The sequence below is a fragment of the Ooceraea biroi genome, chromosome 7 (assembly GCF_003672135.1).
Source record: "Ooceraea biroi isolate clonal line C1 chromosome 7, Obir_v5.4, whole genome shotgun sequence".
NCBI classification, from domain to species: Eukaryota; Metazoa; Arthropoda; class Insecta; order Hymenoptera; family Formicidae; genus Ooceraea; species Ooceraea biroi.
The window spans coordinates 10128551-10145989 of NC_039512.1; the positions used below are offsets into that span (position 1 = coordinate 10128551).

Sequence of the window (17439 nt, forward strand, 5' to 3'; positions counted from 1 at the left end):
GATAGAGTAGAATCGTAGTAACAGGAAAATACGCGATTTGTTGAATTGCTTAATTGTAGGGGTTAGATTTCATGATCGCGGAACCGCTAGACGTGTAGCTCGTATAATGAGATATTCAGGGTACTCTTAATATGAGATAATTATTGCTCGAATATGAAGATTATGTAGTGTAATAAAAAGAAAGAAAATACTACGTTAAGGTTAAAGAAAAGTTAATACGAATTTATATTACGAATTTTTGTATTTAATTTTTATAGAATTTGACTATGGAGGTCAGAGAAACGAGGAAGCGTCGACAGTGGAATCGTGAAGATTTGGCGAAGGCTGTGGCAGCAGTATTTTTATAAAAATATCTAATAAAGCTTTTTACTTGCAATACTGATGTATTTTGCACTTTTAACACCGATTTCTCAAGGTATCTTATATTAGGAGCACACTTTCGCGATCCTGCGTAAAGCTGTTTTTTCAAATTTTTTTAATTTTCAGAAAAAATAATATTTAAATTAGATTTTTCATTTGACCAACCTAAAGCTTATTAAATTCTCTTCAAGATAACGTATTACATTTTTAAATTCTGCCTATAGATTTCCTTACATTCGGCAAAATCGATATGGTATCTCATAATCGGGGACTTTCCTCTATCAATCTTCGAAATATTCGCCATCGTTTTCTAATATTTTTCTCAATCTACTGACAAATCCCTTCTCGAAAAGAAGAAAGTATGTAAAGACTCAATTTCCTCAAAAACAAAAGCATTAAAGTAATTCGCACGCCTAATAGGTAGTATCGTGGAATGTCGATGTTGGAATCGGAATACCGGATATCGCAATACCGATGGAATGTCCTTGAATCACGTGCTTGGAATTGCATGACTGATCGATCACTTTGTCTTGAATTTCCTGAAATGATAGTTCTCGTTCTTGATTTCTGCTGCAGTTTATTTTATTTTATACCGTAGTCCATTATTCACCCTACTGTATTAATCCTCGGCTGGAATAAATAGAAGCTGACTATTCCTCCATACGTGCATTTTATAAGGTCTTCCTCTCCCTCTCCCGCGCGTCTGTTAGGAACAGTCATAATCTCTCGCGTGAGATCCCACAAACGCGTGACGTCGTCTCTCGTATAACATATCGGGCAAAGTTCGAGCTCGCACACCAACGATATACGAATGTAATCCGTGGCGTTCCAGTACGTTCCGAGCGGAAGGCCGCAGAACGAATGCCGGAAATATATGTGGAACGGCGTGCACGCGCTATCTACTGCCGCAGGCACAGGAAGCGCGCTAGGACCGGAAATGAAGGATGTAACGGGTAGCGAGGAGAACGACCGAGATGTACATACGGCGTGCACACATCCCTAATGAAATTTTAACGATGCGACACGGAATCCCTCGACAACACTTGCCACAAAACCACAGCGTAGGTAAATTCAATTTACGACGCAACAATTACAGATAACATAAAATAACGTAATAGAACTGCGTAAAAAAGATGCGCATTTTGCGTGAATCGATAAGCAAGTTCGATATGTTCTCTTCGTTGCTTACGGCCAAATAAGAAATATTTCAAGTCAGTAGAGTCATACGAGTCAAAAGAGTCATTAAAAATCAAGAGAGACAAATTTCTGAGCAAGTTATTGAAAACTGCTTTCATCAAGATATATTCATGCTTCGAATACGCACACGAGAAATTGGCCGTGGGTCGCAGCTCAAATACGTAGTTATGCGTAGTCGTGATTTCGTATCTGCGGCCCGCCTTCGATCCGATAAGTTCTGCAGTCGAATCTGCAAAACTTAAGCGGATTGCCAAGTTTGGAAAGGATTGCCGGCGCCGCCGTGCGATCGTAACTTTCGATTCCGCCGACTGCAAATCCATTATCGATCGAATCCCTTCCGATGTGTCTTCTTCTATCCTCTCCCTCTTTCTCTCTCTCTTTCTCCTTCTTCCATTTCTCTATTCTTGACGTAATCGATTTTATCAATGCAGTAATCGATTTTATCAATGTAGTTTCATCCCTGCGATAATACTCGCGCATTCTGCAAGTCTTTTTTGTCTTTTTTCGTTCGGCGATTCGGCCCGAAAGTGCAGTCCTTGTCCGGAGAGGGATCATTAAAATTTTCCATACTTCCGCCGTAAGTTACGAGTTCACGGGAGGGATCGACGACTTCGTTCGCGAGTGTCCGCTTGGCGTTAACAAGCTAAGAAGGAGGGGAAGGGAGAGAGCTTCAATTTGCGTTTCGCTGCCGGTATCGGCGCGAAGAAACTCCTGTAAGATCTGGAAAGATAGTCGAGACTGACAGGTCGTACAGAGGATCAGAATGAAAAACAAGTTGATCACAACAGTAGGAGTATTGGCCGTACAGTCTAAGACCTAGGCGTGTGAACCAGGGATCTCGGAGAGTTCGAGTTCAAATCTAAGGCAGTCTCCTAGTTATTTTTCGCCTTTTACAATTCAGAAGTGGGATAAAATCCACTACCCCTCGAAGACAGTTGAGATTCATCCGCTACCCCTCGGAGAGGAGGGAGTTGAGAAGCAGCTGGCCGGTAGTGAAGCCTGAACATGGAGGTCGGGACGGACTCAGAGGAGTGAACCAATATGGAGGTTGGGAGGGACTCAGAAGAGTGAACCAAAAATGGAGGTTGGGAGGGACTCAAGTGGAGTGAACCGACGATTTGGAGACATTCGGGGACGAATGTAATGTCAGGCTGGCCGAGCTGTAATATCTGGAAAGATAGTCGAGACTGACAGGTCGTACAGAGGATCAAAATGAAAAACAAGTTGATCACAACAGTAGGAGTATTGGCCGTACAGCCTAAGACCTAGGCGTGTGAACCAGGGATCCCCGAGAGTTCGAGTTCAAATCTAAGGCAGTCTCCTAGTTATTTTTCGCCTCTTACAATTCAGAAGTGGGATAAAATCCGCTACCCCTCGGAGAGGAGGGAGTTGAGAAGCAGCTGGCGGGAGTGAAGCCTGAACATGGAGGTCGGGACGGACTCAGAGGAGTGAACCAACATGGAGATTGGGAAGGACTCAGAGGAGTGAACCAACATGGAGGTTGGGAGGGACTCAGAAGAGTGAACCAAAAATGGATGTTGGGAGGGACTCAAGTGGAGTGAACCGACGATTTGGAGACATTCGGGGACGAATGTAATGTCAGGCTGGCCGAGCTGTAAGATCTGGAAAGATAGTCGAGACTGACAGGTCGTATAGAGGATCAGAATGAAAACAAGTTGATCACAACAGTAGGAGTATTGGCCGTACAGCCTAAGACCTAGGCGTGTGAACCAGGGATCCCGGAGAGTTCGAGTTCAAATCTAAGGCAGTCTCCTAGTTATTTTTCGCCTCTTACAATTCAGAAGTGGGATAAAATCCGCTACCCCTCGAAGACAGTTGAGATTCATCCGCTACCCCTCGGAGAGGAGGGAGTTGAGAAGCAGCTGGCGGGAGTGAAGCCTGAACATGGAGGTCGGGACGGACTCAGAGGAGTGAACCAACATGGAGAGTGGGAAGGACTCAGAGGAGTGAACCAACATGGAGGTTGGGAGGGACTCAGAGGAGTGAACCAACATGGATGTTGGGAGGGACTCAGAAGAGTGAACCAAAAATGGAGGTTGGGAGGGACTCAAGTGGAGTGAACCGACGATTTGGAGACATTCGGGGACGAATGTAATGTCAGGCTGGCCGAGCTGTAATATCTGGAAAGATAGTCGAGACTGACAGGTCGTACAGAGGATCAAAATGAAAAACAAGTTGATCACAACAGTAGGAGTATTGGCCGTACAGCCTAAGACCTAGGCGTGTGAACCAGGGATCCCCGAGAGTTCGAGTTCAAATCTAAGGCAGTCTCCTAGTTATTTTTCGCCTCTTACAATTCAGAAGTGGGATAAAATCCGCTACCCCTCGGAGAGGAGGGAGTTGAGAAGCAGCTGGCGGGAGTGAAGCCTGAACATGGAGGTCGGGACGGACTCAGAGGAGTGAACCAACATGGAGATTGGGAAGGACTCAGAGGAGTGAACCAACATGGAGGTTGGGAGGGACTCAGAAGAGTGAACCAAAAATGGAGGTTGGGAGGGACTCAAGTGGAGTGAACCGACGATTTGGAGACATTCGGGGACGAATGTAATGTCAGGCTGGCCGAGCTGTAATATCTGGAAAGATAGTCGAGACTGACAGGTCGTACAGAGGATCAAAATGAAAAACAAGTTGATCACAACAGTAGGAGTATTGGCCGTACAGCCTAAGACCTAGGCGTGTGAACCAGGGATCCCGGAGAGTTCGAGTTCAAATCTAAGGCAGTCTCCTAGTTATTTTTCGCCTCTTACAATTCAGAAGTGGGATAAAATCCGCTACCCCTCGAAGACAGTTGAGATTCATCCGCTACCCCTCGGAGAGGAGGGAGTTGAGAAGCAGCTGGCGGGAGTGAAGCCTGAACACGGAGGTCGGGACGGACTCAGAGGAGTGAACCAACATGGAGATTGGGAAGGACTCAGAGGAGTGAACCAACATGGAGGTTGGGAGGGACTCAGAAGAGTGAACCAAAAATGGAGGTTGGGAGGGACTCAGAGGAGTGAACCAACATGGAGGTTGGGAGGGACTCAGAAGAGTGAACCAAAAATGGATGTTGGGAGGGACTCAAGTGGAGTGAACCGACGATTTGGAGACATTCGGGGACGAATGTAATGTCAGGCTGGCCGAGCTGTAAGATCTGGAAAGATAGTCGAGACTGACAGGTCGTACAGAGGATCAAAATGAAAAACAAGTTGATCACAACAGTAGGAGTATTGGCCGTACAGCCTAAGACCTGGGCGTGTGAACCAGGGATCCCGGAGAGTTCGAGTTCAAATCTAAGGCAGTCTCCTAGTTATTTTTCGCCTCTTACAATTCAGAAGTGGGATAAAATCCGCTACCCCTCGAAGACAGTTGAGATTCATCCGCTACCCTCGGAGAGGAGGGAGTTGAGAAGCAGCTGGCGGGAGTGAAGCCTGAACACGGAGGTCGGGACGGACTCAGAGGAGTGAACCAACATGGAGATTGGGAAGGACTCAGAGGAGTGAACCAACATGGAGGTTGGGAGGGACTCAGAAGAGTGAACCAAAAATGGAGGTTGGGAGGGACTCAGAGGAGTGAACCAACATGGAGGTTGGGAGGGACTCAGAAGAGTGAACCAAAAATGGATGTTGGGAGGGACTCAAGTGGAGTGAACCGACGATTTGGAGACATTCGGGGACGAATGTAATGTCAGGCTGGCCGAGCTGTAAGATCTGGAAAGATAGTCGAGACTGACAGGTCGTACAGAGGATCAAAATGAAAAACAAGTTGATCACAACAGTAGGAGTATTGGCCGTACAGCCTAAGACCTGGGCGTGTGAACCAGGGATCCCGGAGAGTTCGAGTTCAAATCTAAGGCAGTCTCCTAGTTATTTTTCGCCTCTTACACATGTCTCATGAAGTAGTCGAGTCAGGGATGTTTGCTCTTCTTCTTTTGCTCGGCGGGCGTGCGATCGCAGCTTCTGGAGGACCTATTTTTATCGCATCCCCTTCGTAAACTCCGCGAGAGAGTCTCGGGCCTCTCTGCGGGCGACATATGTTATCTCCCGCGTGTGTCGGACACGTTTTCTACGCTCTTATTCCACATCCGACACGTCTGTGTTCACAGCGAACGACGGCGGATCTTGAAGGGAGTAACGGTCGGAGGTCGAGGCGAGTTTGAAACATCGGGAGAGAAAGAACCGTCGTACAGGCCGCCGAGATAGACCGGATAAATTGTATAATCAAAGAGGGGAGAAAAGATTCATCTCCACAACAACGCAGAATCAGCTTCAACCCTGCTATCTTGTTCAGTCCCCTTTAACGGATTTTTCTCCAGTTACGGGGCATTTTGTGCAACGTTAAAGCCACGTTAAGGTACAGTTTAAGATACATAAGGCGTTTCAATTGAACTTTAAAACGCATACGAAAGTGAACAGGAGATAGTGGTGTTACAAGAAATGATGCTTTTTGATCGCCTCGCAGAAAGCGGTTTTGCGGTATTTATTTATTGCTCCTCGTGGTCGAAGTGTAACGTGCGCTTAACGTGGGATTCCCGCGGAAATAATGGTGACTCTTACGCTGGTGGGACTTTCCAAATAATTGAACTTGTGCTTCTTCGTGTAACAAAGAAATCTTTTAATACAATGGCTATTGGAGTCGCTTGGAGTTTCAACCGCTTTACGTCACCCTTTTAATCTTCCTGCACGTTGAAGTAGATGGTCGCTATTGCGTGTTCTACGGGCTCACTTTGTTCCCGCTGACATTATGCCAATTAGGTTGAAAGCGTTCAAAGGAGAGCATGATTGTGTGACATTGTACTCTTCGTTTAATTGGATGGGGCAAAGGCGTCAATATAAAAAATTATAATTCTAACATTCATGATACAAAAATTGTCACGAGTATATACATAATTTATTAATAACATTCCTGATATGCCAAGGAATAATAAAGGAATTTTCTCACTGAACGAATAAAAATTTCGCGGAACGTTAAAAGTCACGAGAATGCATCGCAATATCACTCGGAATTTAAAATTCTGCTTACAATCGAGAAACGTAGCGTATTTCAAATTCAAATCAGAACGGTAAAATACCATCGTGGTTGAAAACGGAGAAACAACCAACCTTCGTGAATCGCATTCAACGCATGTTCGTTTGCGTTCGATGCGATTGAAAGAACGATTTAATGATCGCACCTAATGTACATATTAAACGCGCATCATCACAATGACGTTGAGCAATAAGTTGAAACAGAAAAACGGAAAACGCACATTGAATGGGAATTTCCAAGAATCAAACGGGAATTATCGTTGATCAGTGAGTCAAACGTTAATTACTCATATAGAAGCCATTAAATTTCAGCTCGCAGAGCTTAAATTTAAGCGCTTTTGCTAGGTGCACAATCAGAAATTTTTATTCGGGAATCCTGCATATAACACGGATAGATTCGTGAGACAAGGAGCACAAACAGAGACGGAAAACGAGAGTAAAACAGAGAGAAAGAGAGAGAGAGAAGAGAAAAAAACGAAGAAAGAAAGAGCAAGAAGGAGAAATCGATAAACGAGCCGTTAATTTGATATAACTTAACTGGTTGATCTCCCTGCGACCATATGCAGCTATACGCGAAAGCAACCACCGAATGCCACCGAAAACCGGTTTAAGCACGCCGCTCGCACGCGGAATACGGTCTATCGCAGAATTTATACGCGCACGCGTCGCGGTGCCGATGCATTTATACAAAGGTAGTCCGAATTTATTGCCGTAATCGGACAACGTATGTGTAGAGCGCAAACTGGAACCGATTCGGTACGGAAAACCGCGAAACGATGCAATAACTCGTGGATGGACATGATCCTCGTACCCTTGCGAGATCGTTTCAATCGTCGATATTAACCTTGTATTTGTGTATTTGCACGAGGTATTTTACTGGCATTTTACTAGCGATTTAATTGATATAGTGTAAAAAGTATGATTTAAGGGGGGAGCCTACTTTAGAACGCTGAAAATAAGGTATATTTTACGAATTGTTTTTGGAGAAACTATACAGCGGATCATTATAAAACTTTGATGCATTTATTAGTACATGTTTAAAGATTAAAAAAATTATTTTTTTATTTGAATGTATCGCTTGTAGAGGTCGTCCTGGAGAAATCTTAGTGCAGCCGCGTCGCCGGCATTGCAAATTAGTGAGCATTCTCCTGCCTCCAAATTTCGTCTAAACTGAAAAATTGAAATATCTTCTCGTTATTTATGAATTCCCATCGTCAATGAACCAAAGAGAGAAGAAAAAAGTTGAAAAGTGTCAAAATGGTGGAGCTTAGAACACAAAAGTACGATTTTTAGGCAAAGTTTTTGAACTTTTTCATGCAAAAGTAATTGTTTAACTTAATGTTTTTATGAATATTAAAGGTTCATCGACGATGGGAATTCATAAATAACAAGAAAATATTTCAATTTTTCAGTTTGGATGAAATTTGGAGGCAGGAGAATGCTCACCAATTTACAATGCCGGCTGCACTAAGATGCCTCCAGGACGACCTCTACAGGCGATATATTCAAATCAAAAAATAATTTTTTTTATCTTTAAACATGTACTAATAAATGCATAAAAGTTTTATAATGATCCGCTGTATAGTTTCTCCAAAAACAATTCGTAAAATTATACCTTATTTTCAACGTTCTAAAGCAGGCTCCCCCCTTAAGCAATTCATGTCCTCGACGCTATATGTTTTCACTAAATCAAGTGCGAGATACTTTCGTTTCATTTGCTCGGTGCAAATACTTGGCACACTTGGCGTGCTTATGCAAATACTTGATTGCGCGTGAAAAAACACGAAAGTAAAATTCGCATTCTTGACTCTTTTTAAGATTCACAATCTAGTCCGCAAATTCCTGTTGCCCGATTACAGACTCGGATGTGAATTGCTTGAACTCCGAAGGAATTCAAAAATCGACTTGCAAATCTTATACTTGTAAATCAAGTGTTTAGTATCAGGTTCTCTCCGGAAATGCTGCATGCAGCAAGATGCAGAATAAAACTGCGCTTGCGGTCTCCTGTGGTGTCTGTATTTTCGCGCAAATTGGAGTACAATTGTGACGGAATCGGTTCAACGGGCACGTACTATTACGTGAACGGATTACGCGACGATCAGCTATTTCGCGGACAAGTTCGCGCGCGCGTGCCTTACGCCACCGGAAAGTTAACCCGCCCCATCCTCGCAGAGGGAAGAATCAACTGGACGCTTCCCTCTCTCCTCTTCTCTCTCTCTCTCTCTCTCTCTCGCTTGCAAACTTGATTTCGGATTACATCCTTGGAAGATGAAGTGGCTTCGGCCAAAACGGCTTTCTTTCTGACTAAACTCTTGAAATCCGCGGCTGTAACGAGAGCTCTATTCTTATGTCTGCCGATAAAAAAATTTAAGAAGAAGGAATTTAAGTGGAAGATAAGATATCTCTTATTTAAAAAATCTACGGAACGCAAATTGCGTCTCTTTAAATGCTGGCGTCTCTGGAAATATTTCGCACGATGTTATCACAAATTATCGTAAATCGTTAATATTGTCAATTTTCGAAGTTTTCGGCTTTCGTTCCGTGACGTCCGCGAAAAACGTCTCTTTTCGAGAGTTATCCTCGAGTCGTGCGCTCGGCTGTAACTTGAAATAAATGTGTCGCATTAATCTTCGCGCGTGCATGACAGTTTTCAGCCTTCGTCTGCAGAATTCCCTCACCGGGATATAAAACACGCTCATACGAAGGACAGCTCGCCCGTTTTGCAGCTCGAAATACAAGACGTCTCTTTCCCTTCCGTTTCTCTCCATGCAGGAAGATGTTCTTCCTGTGTCTTCAAATGTGAGACTTCTGGCATGCATGGCTGCGTAGGTGTTCGCCAGTGTGCGTGCAATCCGATGCATAATGTATTCGGGTGCAACGAGTGCAACGGGGAGCAAAGCCGTGACCAAATTAAGAGAGGGGAATGAATTAAAGACACGAAGCCTCGAGGGTTGTTTCTTCATGCAGACTCTCGTATATATCATCTCTTTCATGGAAGCTCTTAACTTATGAGTCATGACCGATCATTATGTATCATGAACTAGATGGATTGTCGCACATCTCGTGAATGTCTTGGAGATATTTTAGGATTGTTAGTTTTAAAAATACTAAAAAACGAAACGAATATATGTTACAATCCAATATTAGGTGTGCAAAGTAACTTCTTTTTTTAAAGAAATTGAGCTTTTTAAATGTCATGTTTAAATCACATTTTAATTTAAAGTTAAAACTGATGGTGCGATTTTTAGGACAGGAAATTTAAATGCAATTTAAAAAAAGCAATAATTGAAGGAAAATTATTGTTAGAATATCTGAGTAAATAGAAGATTATTTCTGACAAGTAAAATTAGATCGATAAAAATATTCGCAACTGTACAAAACAGCAATAATTTTGCAATATTCTATTCTTATACTGATTTTTAAAGTAATAAGGTATTGCATTATTATATTACTTATAATGATTATTTTGTAGATTATATATATATATTTGAAATATTTATTTATCATAAAATAATAATATATTTACAATAAAACAATAGTATAAGAAAACAGAGATAATTCTTTGCAGATCGGTTTACTCTTGATGATTCGCCAGTGTTGTTGCCATTGTCTGCTTCTGATTAACATTACAGCTTGCTTGGTGTATATCTTGTGTTCCACGATTTCACAGTTCTTTTCCTTCTCCGACACGATCCTGTCTAGACGAACTTTCGTAATATCACAGCACTCGCTTCTTTTGTATATTTAGACAAACGACGAGATTATTCCTTCTTGAGAAAATCACACGCTTTTATCTCTATTTCTGCTTCCATTGCACGATGAGAAATGAGGGGAACGCGTCGGGGCGCTTACTGTGTCTAGCAAAGACGAAAGTTGCGCCATTATTTTCCGACATAGGTCGTCGTAACTCTTTTGAGAAATTTGAAACTTTTCCGCCAGCCGCAAAAACTGGTTTCAAAACTGAGAACGGATCAACGGGTTACGAATTTTCCTGAAGGCAATGGCGAAGAAGATTTATGCATTTTATGATATTTATGCGTTTCATAATAGCACGCATAGCGTGTAACAGAAACATTACCGAAACGGAGATTAGAAATATATCTAAACAAAAGATTTTCTTTAGAATCTTATAAGAAATCAATCATGATGATATCGCGCAGCATTACTGCAACGGTGATACAGAAAAATTTTGATTGACACGTTTCCATTTTCCTTGAAGCTTCCTTAAAGCTTAGAACAATAAATTGAGTGATAGGATTATTTTTCCGCGCTTATTGTCATCCGATTTCGCTCGGAGACCATTTCCTCTTGAGGCCCGTTTATCTATACTCCTCGTAGAACGAGTCGTACTATCGTTTATCGATGATAACATGTTTCTCTTTTGCATGTAAATGAACTCGATGTCCATATTCGCTGATTGAATTCAGTTCCGCGGTCTCCGCCGGGGGATAAATTTCGCGTTCGCCGAGGTCGGCACAGGGTTCAGGGCGAATGGGGAACGGAAATCGATCGGTTAGGGCGCGAGACAGACAGGGAAAAAGCATAACGTGAGAAAGGAAACATCGGGTGTACCTGCCCTTTCCACCGCCTTCTCGTGCTTACGACCGTAGCGCAGCAGCCCCTATCGCGTACATACGCGGAACATGATTGGATAAAACTATCCTCGTATTATTTCATCGTTTCAATTTTTTTCAATCAATCGACAGAGTGTATAACAAAAGTTTCTGCGAAGAGAAAATTGAAGGAAAGCTCTTGTGCAACGACCGCGGAAAGATAAGATTGAATAAAACTGAAATTCTCCTGCTGCTCCAATTTTCTTAAATCGTACAAGCGCGCGCGCACATGTATTACGTACACATGTGCACACAAGTGTACAATAAAAATATCTAAAGGAAGAAGGGAGGACGGAGGAATAAAAAAAGAATTACATATAAACACATTACGCTCTATTACACCCACAGAAAAGATTTCTGGACTTAATGCTATTACTCTTTAATCTATCATAAAATAAGATCGCTATAGCGACAATCATATTTATTATTGAAAAGAAGCATATTTTAATCTTGAATAGAAAATTCGAAAATCTAGATTTAAATAATCTTGGTGCTATCTCATTAATTTTCTCAGAAGGATTTAGATAAAAATTTGTAGCAAGTTCAAAATATTCTTGATTTCAGAATATTGTGAGATCTAAAAGACATCTTATTCTATTCTTCTAAGAGAATTTGTAGAATCTGCACAAAACGGCCAATATTTATGTGCTGCAATCGAAAATCGGGAAAGTGTTTCTGTTATTTACAATGAATAAGTGCAATACTCTACAAGAAATATTAAAAGATATGGAAATGTCTTATCTCGAATCTTACTTCTCAAGTAAGTATATTGTACATACTTACTTACATTTCCATATCTTTTAATATTTCTTGTAGAGTATTGCATTTATTCATTGTAAATAACAGAAACACTTTCCCGATTTTCGATTGCAACACATAAATATTGGCCGTTTAATCCGAATAAAGGACGGCGCCGAGTCGACGAGCGACTGTGAGAAAATGATGCGTCGACATCGACAAAGCCTACTATAAAGTGGCGCTAATATCAAATTATTCTACATAGAAGAATATATAAGCATAAATTTGTACATGTTACTCTTGTCTCAAGACAGTAAGACAATCTTATTTAATTCGAGAGAGAAGAATAGAAATTACTGATTTAAATTAAAAATTGTTTTATTTTCATATTTTTTATACTTGTAATACGATTAAATTAGTCAAGAATATTTTTCGTCTTGTTATCAGAAATCCTTTCTGAGGGTGTAGAAAGCATAAATTATCGCTGGAGGGCGATTTTCACAATACTTGATTATAATAATTTAGCTTTTACACGCTTGATTGACATATTGTTGATACAATATAATATAGAAAATTATACAATATCGCCGAAGGCTCACTCTCACTCTCACGGCGTTTCTTAATTTCCTTAATAAGCGCGTAATTTATACTTCCCCACGTAATAGCGTCGCGATTGAAACACCTTTACAACTATTTCCACGTCTGTCGCAAGCTGCGGGAAAAAGGAAGAGAAAACGAACGTGAAACAGTTTAACGGAAAATGAATGGTCTCGGTACGTTCTGCACTTCCGCCTCGAGGAGTTAATTGACCCAACTGAAAGGCGCGCGTCAGAACTTTCCTCGTGCGGAACAGGTTCCCGCCTTATTCTTGCCTTATTTTCCATCTTCGGTTCTAGCGTATCATTCCCGACGCCCGGCGAATAATGATCCCCGGACGACGGGACTCGCACCGGTGTCGGCGACGATGACTGTCGCATCGCACGACACGGTGCGCGATGCAACGTGCGCTGGTGCCTCCGTCGCCGTCTTCGCGGCGACGTGTCACCTGCACCTAATAATAAACGGGTCGTCCATTGTCGGAATATGGGTCGAGCGCGATGGTTCCGGCATTTGCCAAGGCATTTACCAAACGTCAGCTTGTCAGTAGGTGAGCGCGCATTTACCGTAAGCGTGTGCGCGAGCGAGCGAGCAAGCGACAATGTCTCGGCAGCGGTTCCCAAGTCCCGCTGCTTTCCCCGAGTCCTGCGGCAGCCAAGTAGTTAAATGAATGGAGTGAGATGGGGGAGGAGGGAGGGAGGGGAAGCGACACAGTTGCGTTAACTTCATGCCTCTGAATGTAAGTTTCGTGGCTGCCGAGCCTCGTCGTCGAATAAATCAAAATACAGTTACGCGGGTGCATGAATGCCACGGTGAACCATATGTCCAGATTATCAAGTAAGTTTTTCAACGCTGCCCAAGAGAATTTCCTCTCTATCACGCGGTCTTCCATTAATCGGGTTTACGACGTGTCCTACTTACATGGATCCAGGAGATTTCTCTTCTATCAATTTCTAACGTGCCTGTCAAATCCATCCAGTAATAAGTTGTAAGCGATGGCGGAAGAATGTTTGCCAAGCGTTTTGCTATGGACAGACAAGCAGAGATCTCCAGAAAGATGATACTTGTGGATTTTTATTACCGCACACAGCCAGCCTTCCTTCTGAGCAGGGATAAAAAAATATGTAGCTCAAAATTAAGAATTGTTTATGAGTCAAATGCAGTGCATAAAACATTTTGCGACCTGGTTATTCTCGGGACAAAATTGATTTTTTTTTCATGGGGGGACTGAGTGAATATGTATGCCTCTTATAATCCTCTTTGAGAAAGAAGAAAGGAGGGGAAGGAAGGCATTAGCTAAACAAGGGTTGAATTCTTTGTCATAAAAGAGCGTCATCTTCATCTATTTTTTATTTTCTGCTTTTAAAAAAATCATGTCTAAACAATATTCCAATTAAAAAAGATAGAAGAAAAGAACATCGGAGATCGCTGGAGCTGAAAGATTGCTTTTCGGACGGCAGATAAACGTGAAATTTATCGCGCCAGTTCCGCGTACGAGTTAGATTTGCGGTCCTTCGTCCCTACATTATCGGGTCGACACACAGCCAAGCGACCTTTCGTTATGCGCGCGCGCACACACACGTACGCGCGCACGTATCACCTGTCGCGACAGTCGGATTTGTGGCTTTCGGCGAAACCATTTCCACGTTTTCTCGCGCAACGCATTTTCCCGCGTTGCAGGAGAGATCGACGGCAACGATGGTCAGAGTTGGCGGTGCCGGGCAATTTCGTCGCGTGTAACGCAATTACGCGCTAACGGTCCCGAGCCCCGCGCGTTTGCAGGCATGATCAAATCGTTTCGCGATCTACCGCGGGAACGTATTTATAATTCATCGTGGCGAATGGAGCGTTCCTTGCACACAACGCTTTGCACGCTGCTGCGTTTGCGAGCGGCGATAAATGGGGGGAGGAGCAAAGAGAGCGGAAGTGCCAGCGAGATCATTCACGCTTTAGCGGAATTACGCAATATCGCGTTATTACGCTCGTTTGCAAAATTGATTGAACCTTTTCACAAATTTATAAAATTTACCGTGATATTGTTATGCGCCAAAAAAGGAAAGAACGAGCAAATAAACGCACGAAGGAAAGATGGGAGATATTAGAGTATTTAGTGAAGCGGAAATTTTGCTATATTAATCTCGCCTGACTGTTCCATCAAGCGTATAAAAATCTTTTATAAATATTTACATTAAAATTGTGTTGTAGAAAATATACGGCAAAATTATTATTTCTATAATAACAACAATATTAATAAATTCAATCCTTTTATGTTTCATATCGCATATTCAATCGTTCGCTACGAAATGACCGTTTATTTCCGGCTGCGGTGATAAACGCATCCGCTGAAACGCGCGATAGGGCAGGTCGCTGAACCTTCCATCGTGTTACGAATATTAATTATCGAATTAATGGGCAGTGTATTAATCTATCTTACTAAACGGAGGTGAACGTCTTAAGCTAATATCATTTTCCCTCAGGCGGGCTCTTGGGGAGATTGTGCAAAGTTGGGATGGTAAGGAATGATTAAAGTCTCGGAAGGGGCCATCGAGGCGTCTAGCGACCCCAGGAACAACCACCTAGCCCAAAGATTAACATTGAGTGAATCAATTAGACGGTTAGTTGGACCGACTAATTACAATGAGGATCGGGAAGGCCAAGAGATCGCTTAGATCTGTGAAGAACACGTGGAATACATTCAAATTATACACGTAAATGTAAATCTACGCGAACTCAATCCCAGTTTCCGAATCTCGATAGAATTGATGGAATTTCGCAAGTTCCTTTTTAAGGAGTTCTGGAACTTTTAATACATCTCTGATGAAAGAGTTCTGGAGTGATTGAATTTTCTCTTCTCTTTTATGCGTTGTCACTCTGATGAGATATTAATTTCATACGGCAATTCGCCGAAATATTTATATGTATTAGGTGTGCAAATTAATTCAATGCTTTTTTTGAAGGAATGGAGCCTTTATATTTTTTTCGAAAAGGGATTCGTCAGCGCGATAGTCGAGAAAAGTATTAGAAAATTATGGAGAATATTTCAAAGATATGTGGACACTCGCATTCATTATGGTGAATTCGCATGATTAATGATATTATTGGCGTTAAACGGATAATTCTATAGCTAGCAACTACCGCTAAATATTTACAATACGTGTTAATTTATGTAAAGCCTACAGTAGCACAATCTCTTTCCGTTCTAGGTAGCATGCAAGGACGCGAAAGGCATTATTCGCCGGTCACAAGGCGATGAGAAGCCTGAATGGAGTCAGAGGAAACCTCAGAGCCCCCTGGGGCTCCCATCGATGTTTTATTGACGGGACAGCGCAGCCGGGTCGAACTTGTCACCGCACTTAGGCCGATCTAAACTATCGCACCGACTCGCCGTTTGCATCGATAGCTTCAGATGTACATCCAATTACGGCACCGAAGTAGAACAACGCGAAACCTAGATTAAAGAATAGCCGTACGAAAAACGTTCAACCCGACCCGAAGATCTTAAGTCGAAACTTAGTGAAAGTTATGCCAAAGATATTACATCGATTTGTTTATGCCGGATAAATACGGACGCACGATCTAAGAACAAGAAAGACTCGATCGAACGAAACAAGGGAGAATACGCTCGAAGGTCCTGACATGGCGGCACCAGTGATTGAGAAGAAACGCTTCTTCTGCCGGGAGTGGGCCTTCATGAAGCTGGCGCATTACTTGGAGCAGCGGCCGCAATCGAACACGTGCGGTGCTCTGATCGTGGGCGGGCCGGGAAGCGGCAAGACGGCGCTCTGCGCCGAGCTGGCATGGCCTTCGAACGGCGCTTCCGCGAGGCCTCAGCGGTTCTTGAATCGTCGACTACTGGCCCGGCACTTCTGCCAGGCCAGAAGCGAGGCTTCCCTGTCACCCGCCCAATTCGTGCGATCCTTGGTCGCGCAGTTGCTGCAGGCCAGTTCGGACAGCGTTCATCATCGATCGTCGCCGGTACCGACGTCCCCAACGACGTCAGCAACGGTTACAGCTGCCGCGACGATACCCGCCGCGACCACGACAACAACGATGACGACGACAACGACGATGACGACGACAACGACGACGTTAACGCCTGTGACGACGACGGCGATTACGACGACTGCCGCTACCGCGCCGCTTCTTACCTCCAGGGAAACCATCGCGGAGGCCTACGCCGAGAAGCTGAGGACCGACCCGGACATCCAGGCTGCGTTGCAGCCAGACGTGCTGGACCGCGACCCGGACGACGCTTTGAAGAAGGCTCTCTTGTTTCCACTGTTAGAGGTGGAACCACCGAAGAACTGTCTCTTCCTGCTGGTGGATTCAATCGACGAAGGCCAGACGCTGAACCTTCCGCAGACTGGCACCAGGGACTCCCGCAGGGAGAGCGACAACGTCAGTCGTACGATAGCCGAATTGCTTGCCAATCATCATCATCTGTTTCCACAATGGCTCCTGTTGGTCTGCACTGCACGACGGCAGAGCAAGACCATCTCGCGCATGTTCACCGGCTTCCGCAAGATTTCACTGGACGATTTGAGAAAGAACCAGGTTGTCCGAGACGTTCAGCAGTACATACTTGCGCGGCTGGATCAGGAGGACGCGCTTAGGTAACAATGTCACTTCCACAGCGTACAAAAATCTTTTGCTCAAAATATAATTTCTGGAGATTATAATATACACATTGTTAAGGGCGTTTTAGGTTCATAGTTGTTTAAATTAATATCATTCGATGCGTTAATTACTTCTAAATTTACGTTATTCACTTTAATTAATATTTTTGCTGAAACAAATGAAGATTAATGTATCGTTGAAGTCGCATCAATTTCGTCGACAATTAATTTGACAGAAAAAAGCTACAAGCTCGAATCTCTATCGCATGTATTTGCACAGATCCGACTATCACG

General features: G+C 43.1%; 1 protein-coding gene across 3 annotated transcripts in view; it reads left to right on the top strand.

Moving 5' to 3' along the window:
* LOC105282868 (ankyrin repeat domain-containing protein 50) overlaps positions 1 to 17439 on the top strand; it is a 68523-nt gene that overhangs the window by 43240 nt on the left and 7844 nt on the right. For all 3 annotated transcript variants that reach the window (XM_011345161.3, XM_011345163.3, XM_011345162.3), the window contains one exon: positions 15733 to 17142. In XM_011345161.3, coding sequence (XP_011343463.1) covers positions 16166 to 17142 — 977 coding nt within the window. In that variant the 5' untranslated portion in view covers positions 15733 to 16165. The remainder of the gene's footprint in view (positions 1 to 15732; positions 17143 to 17439) is intronic.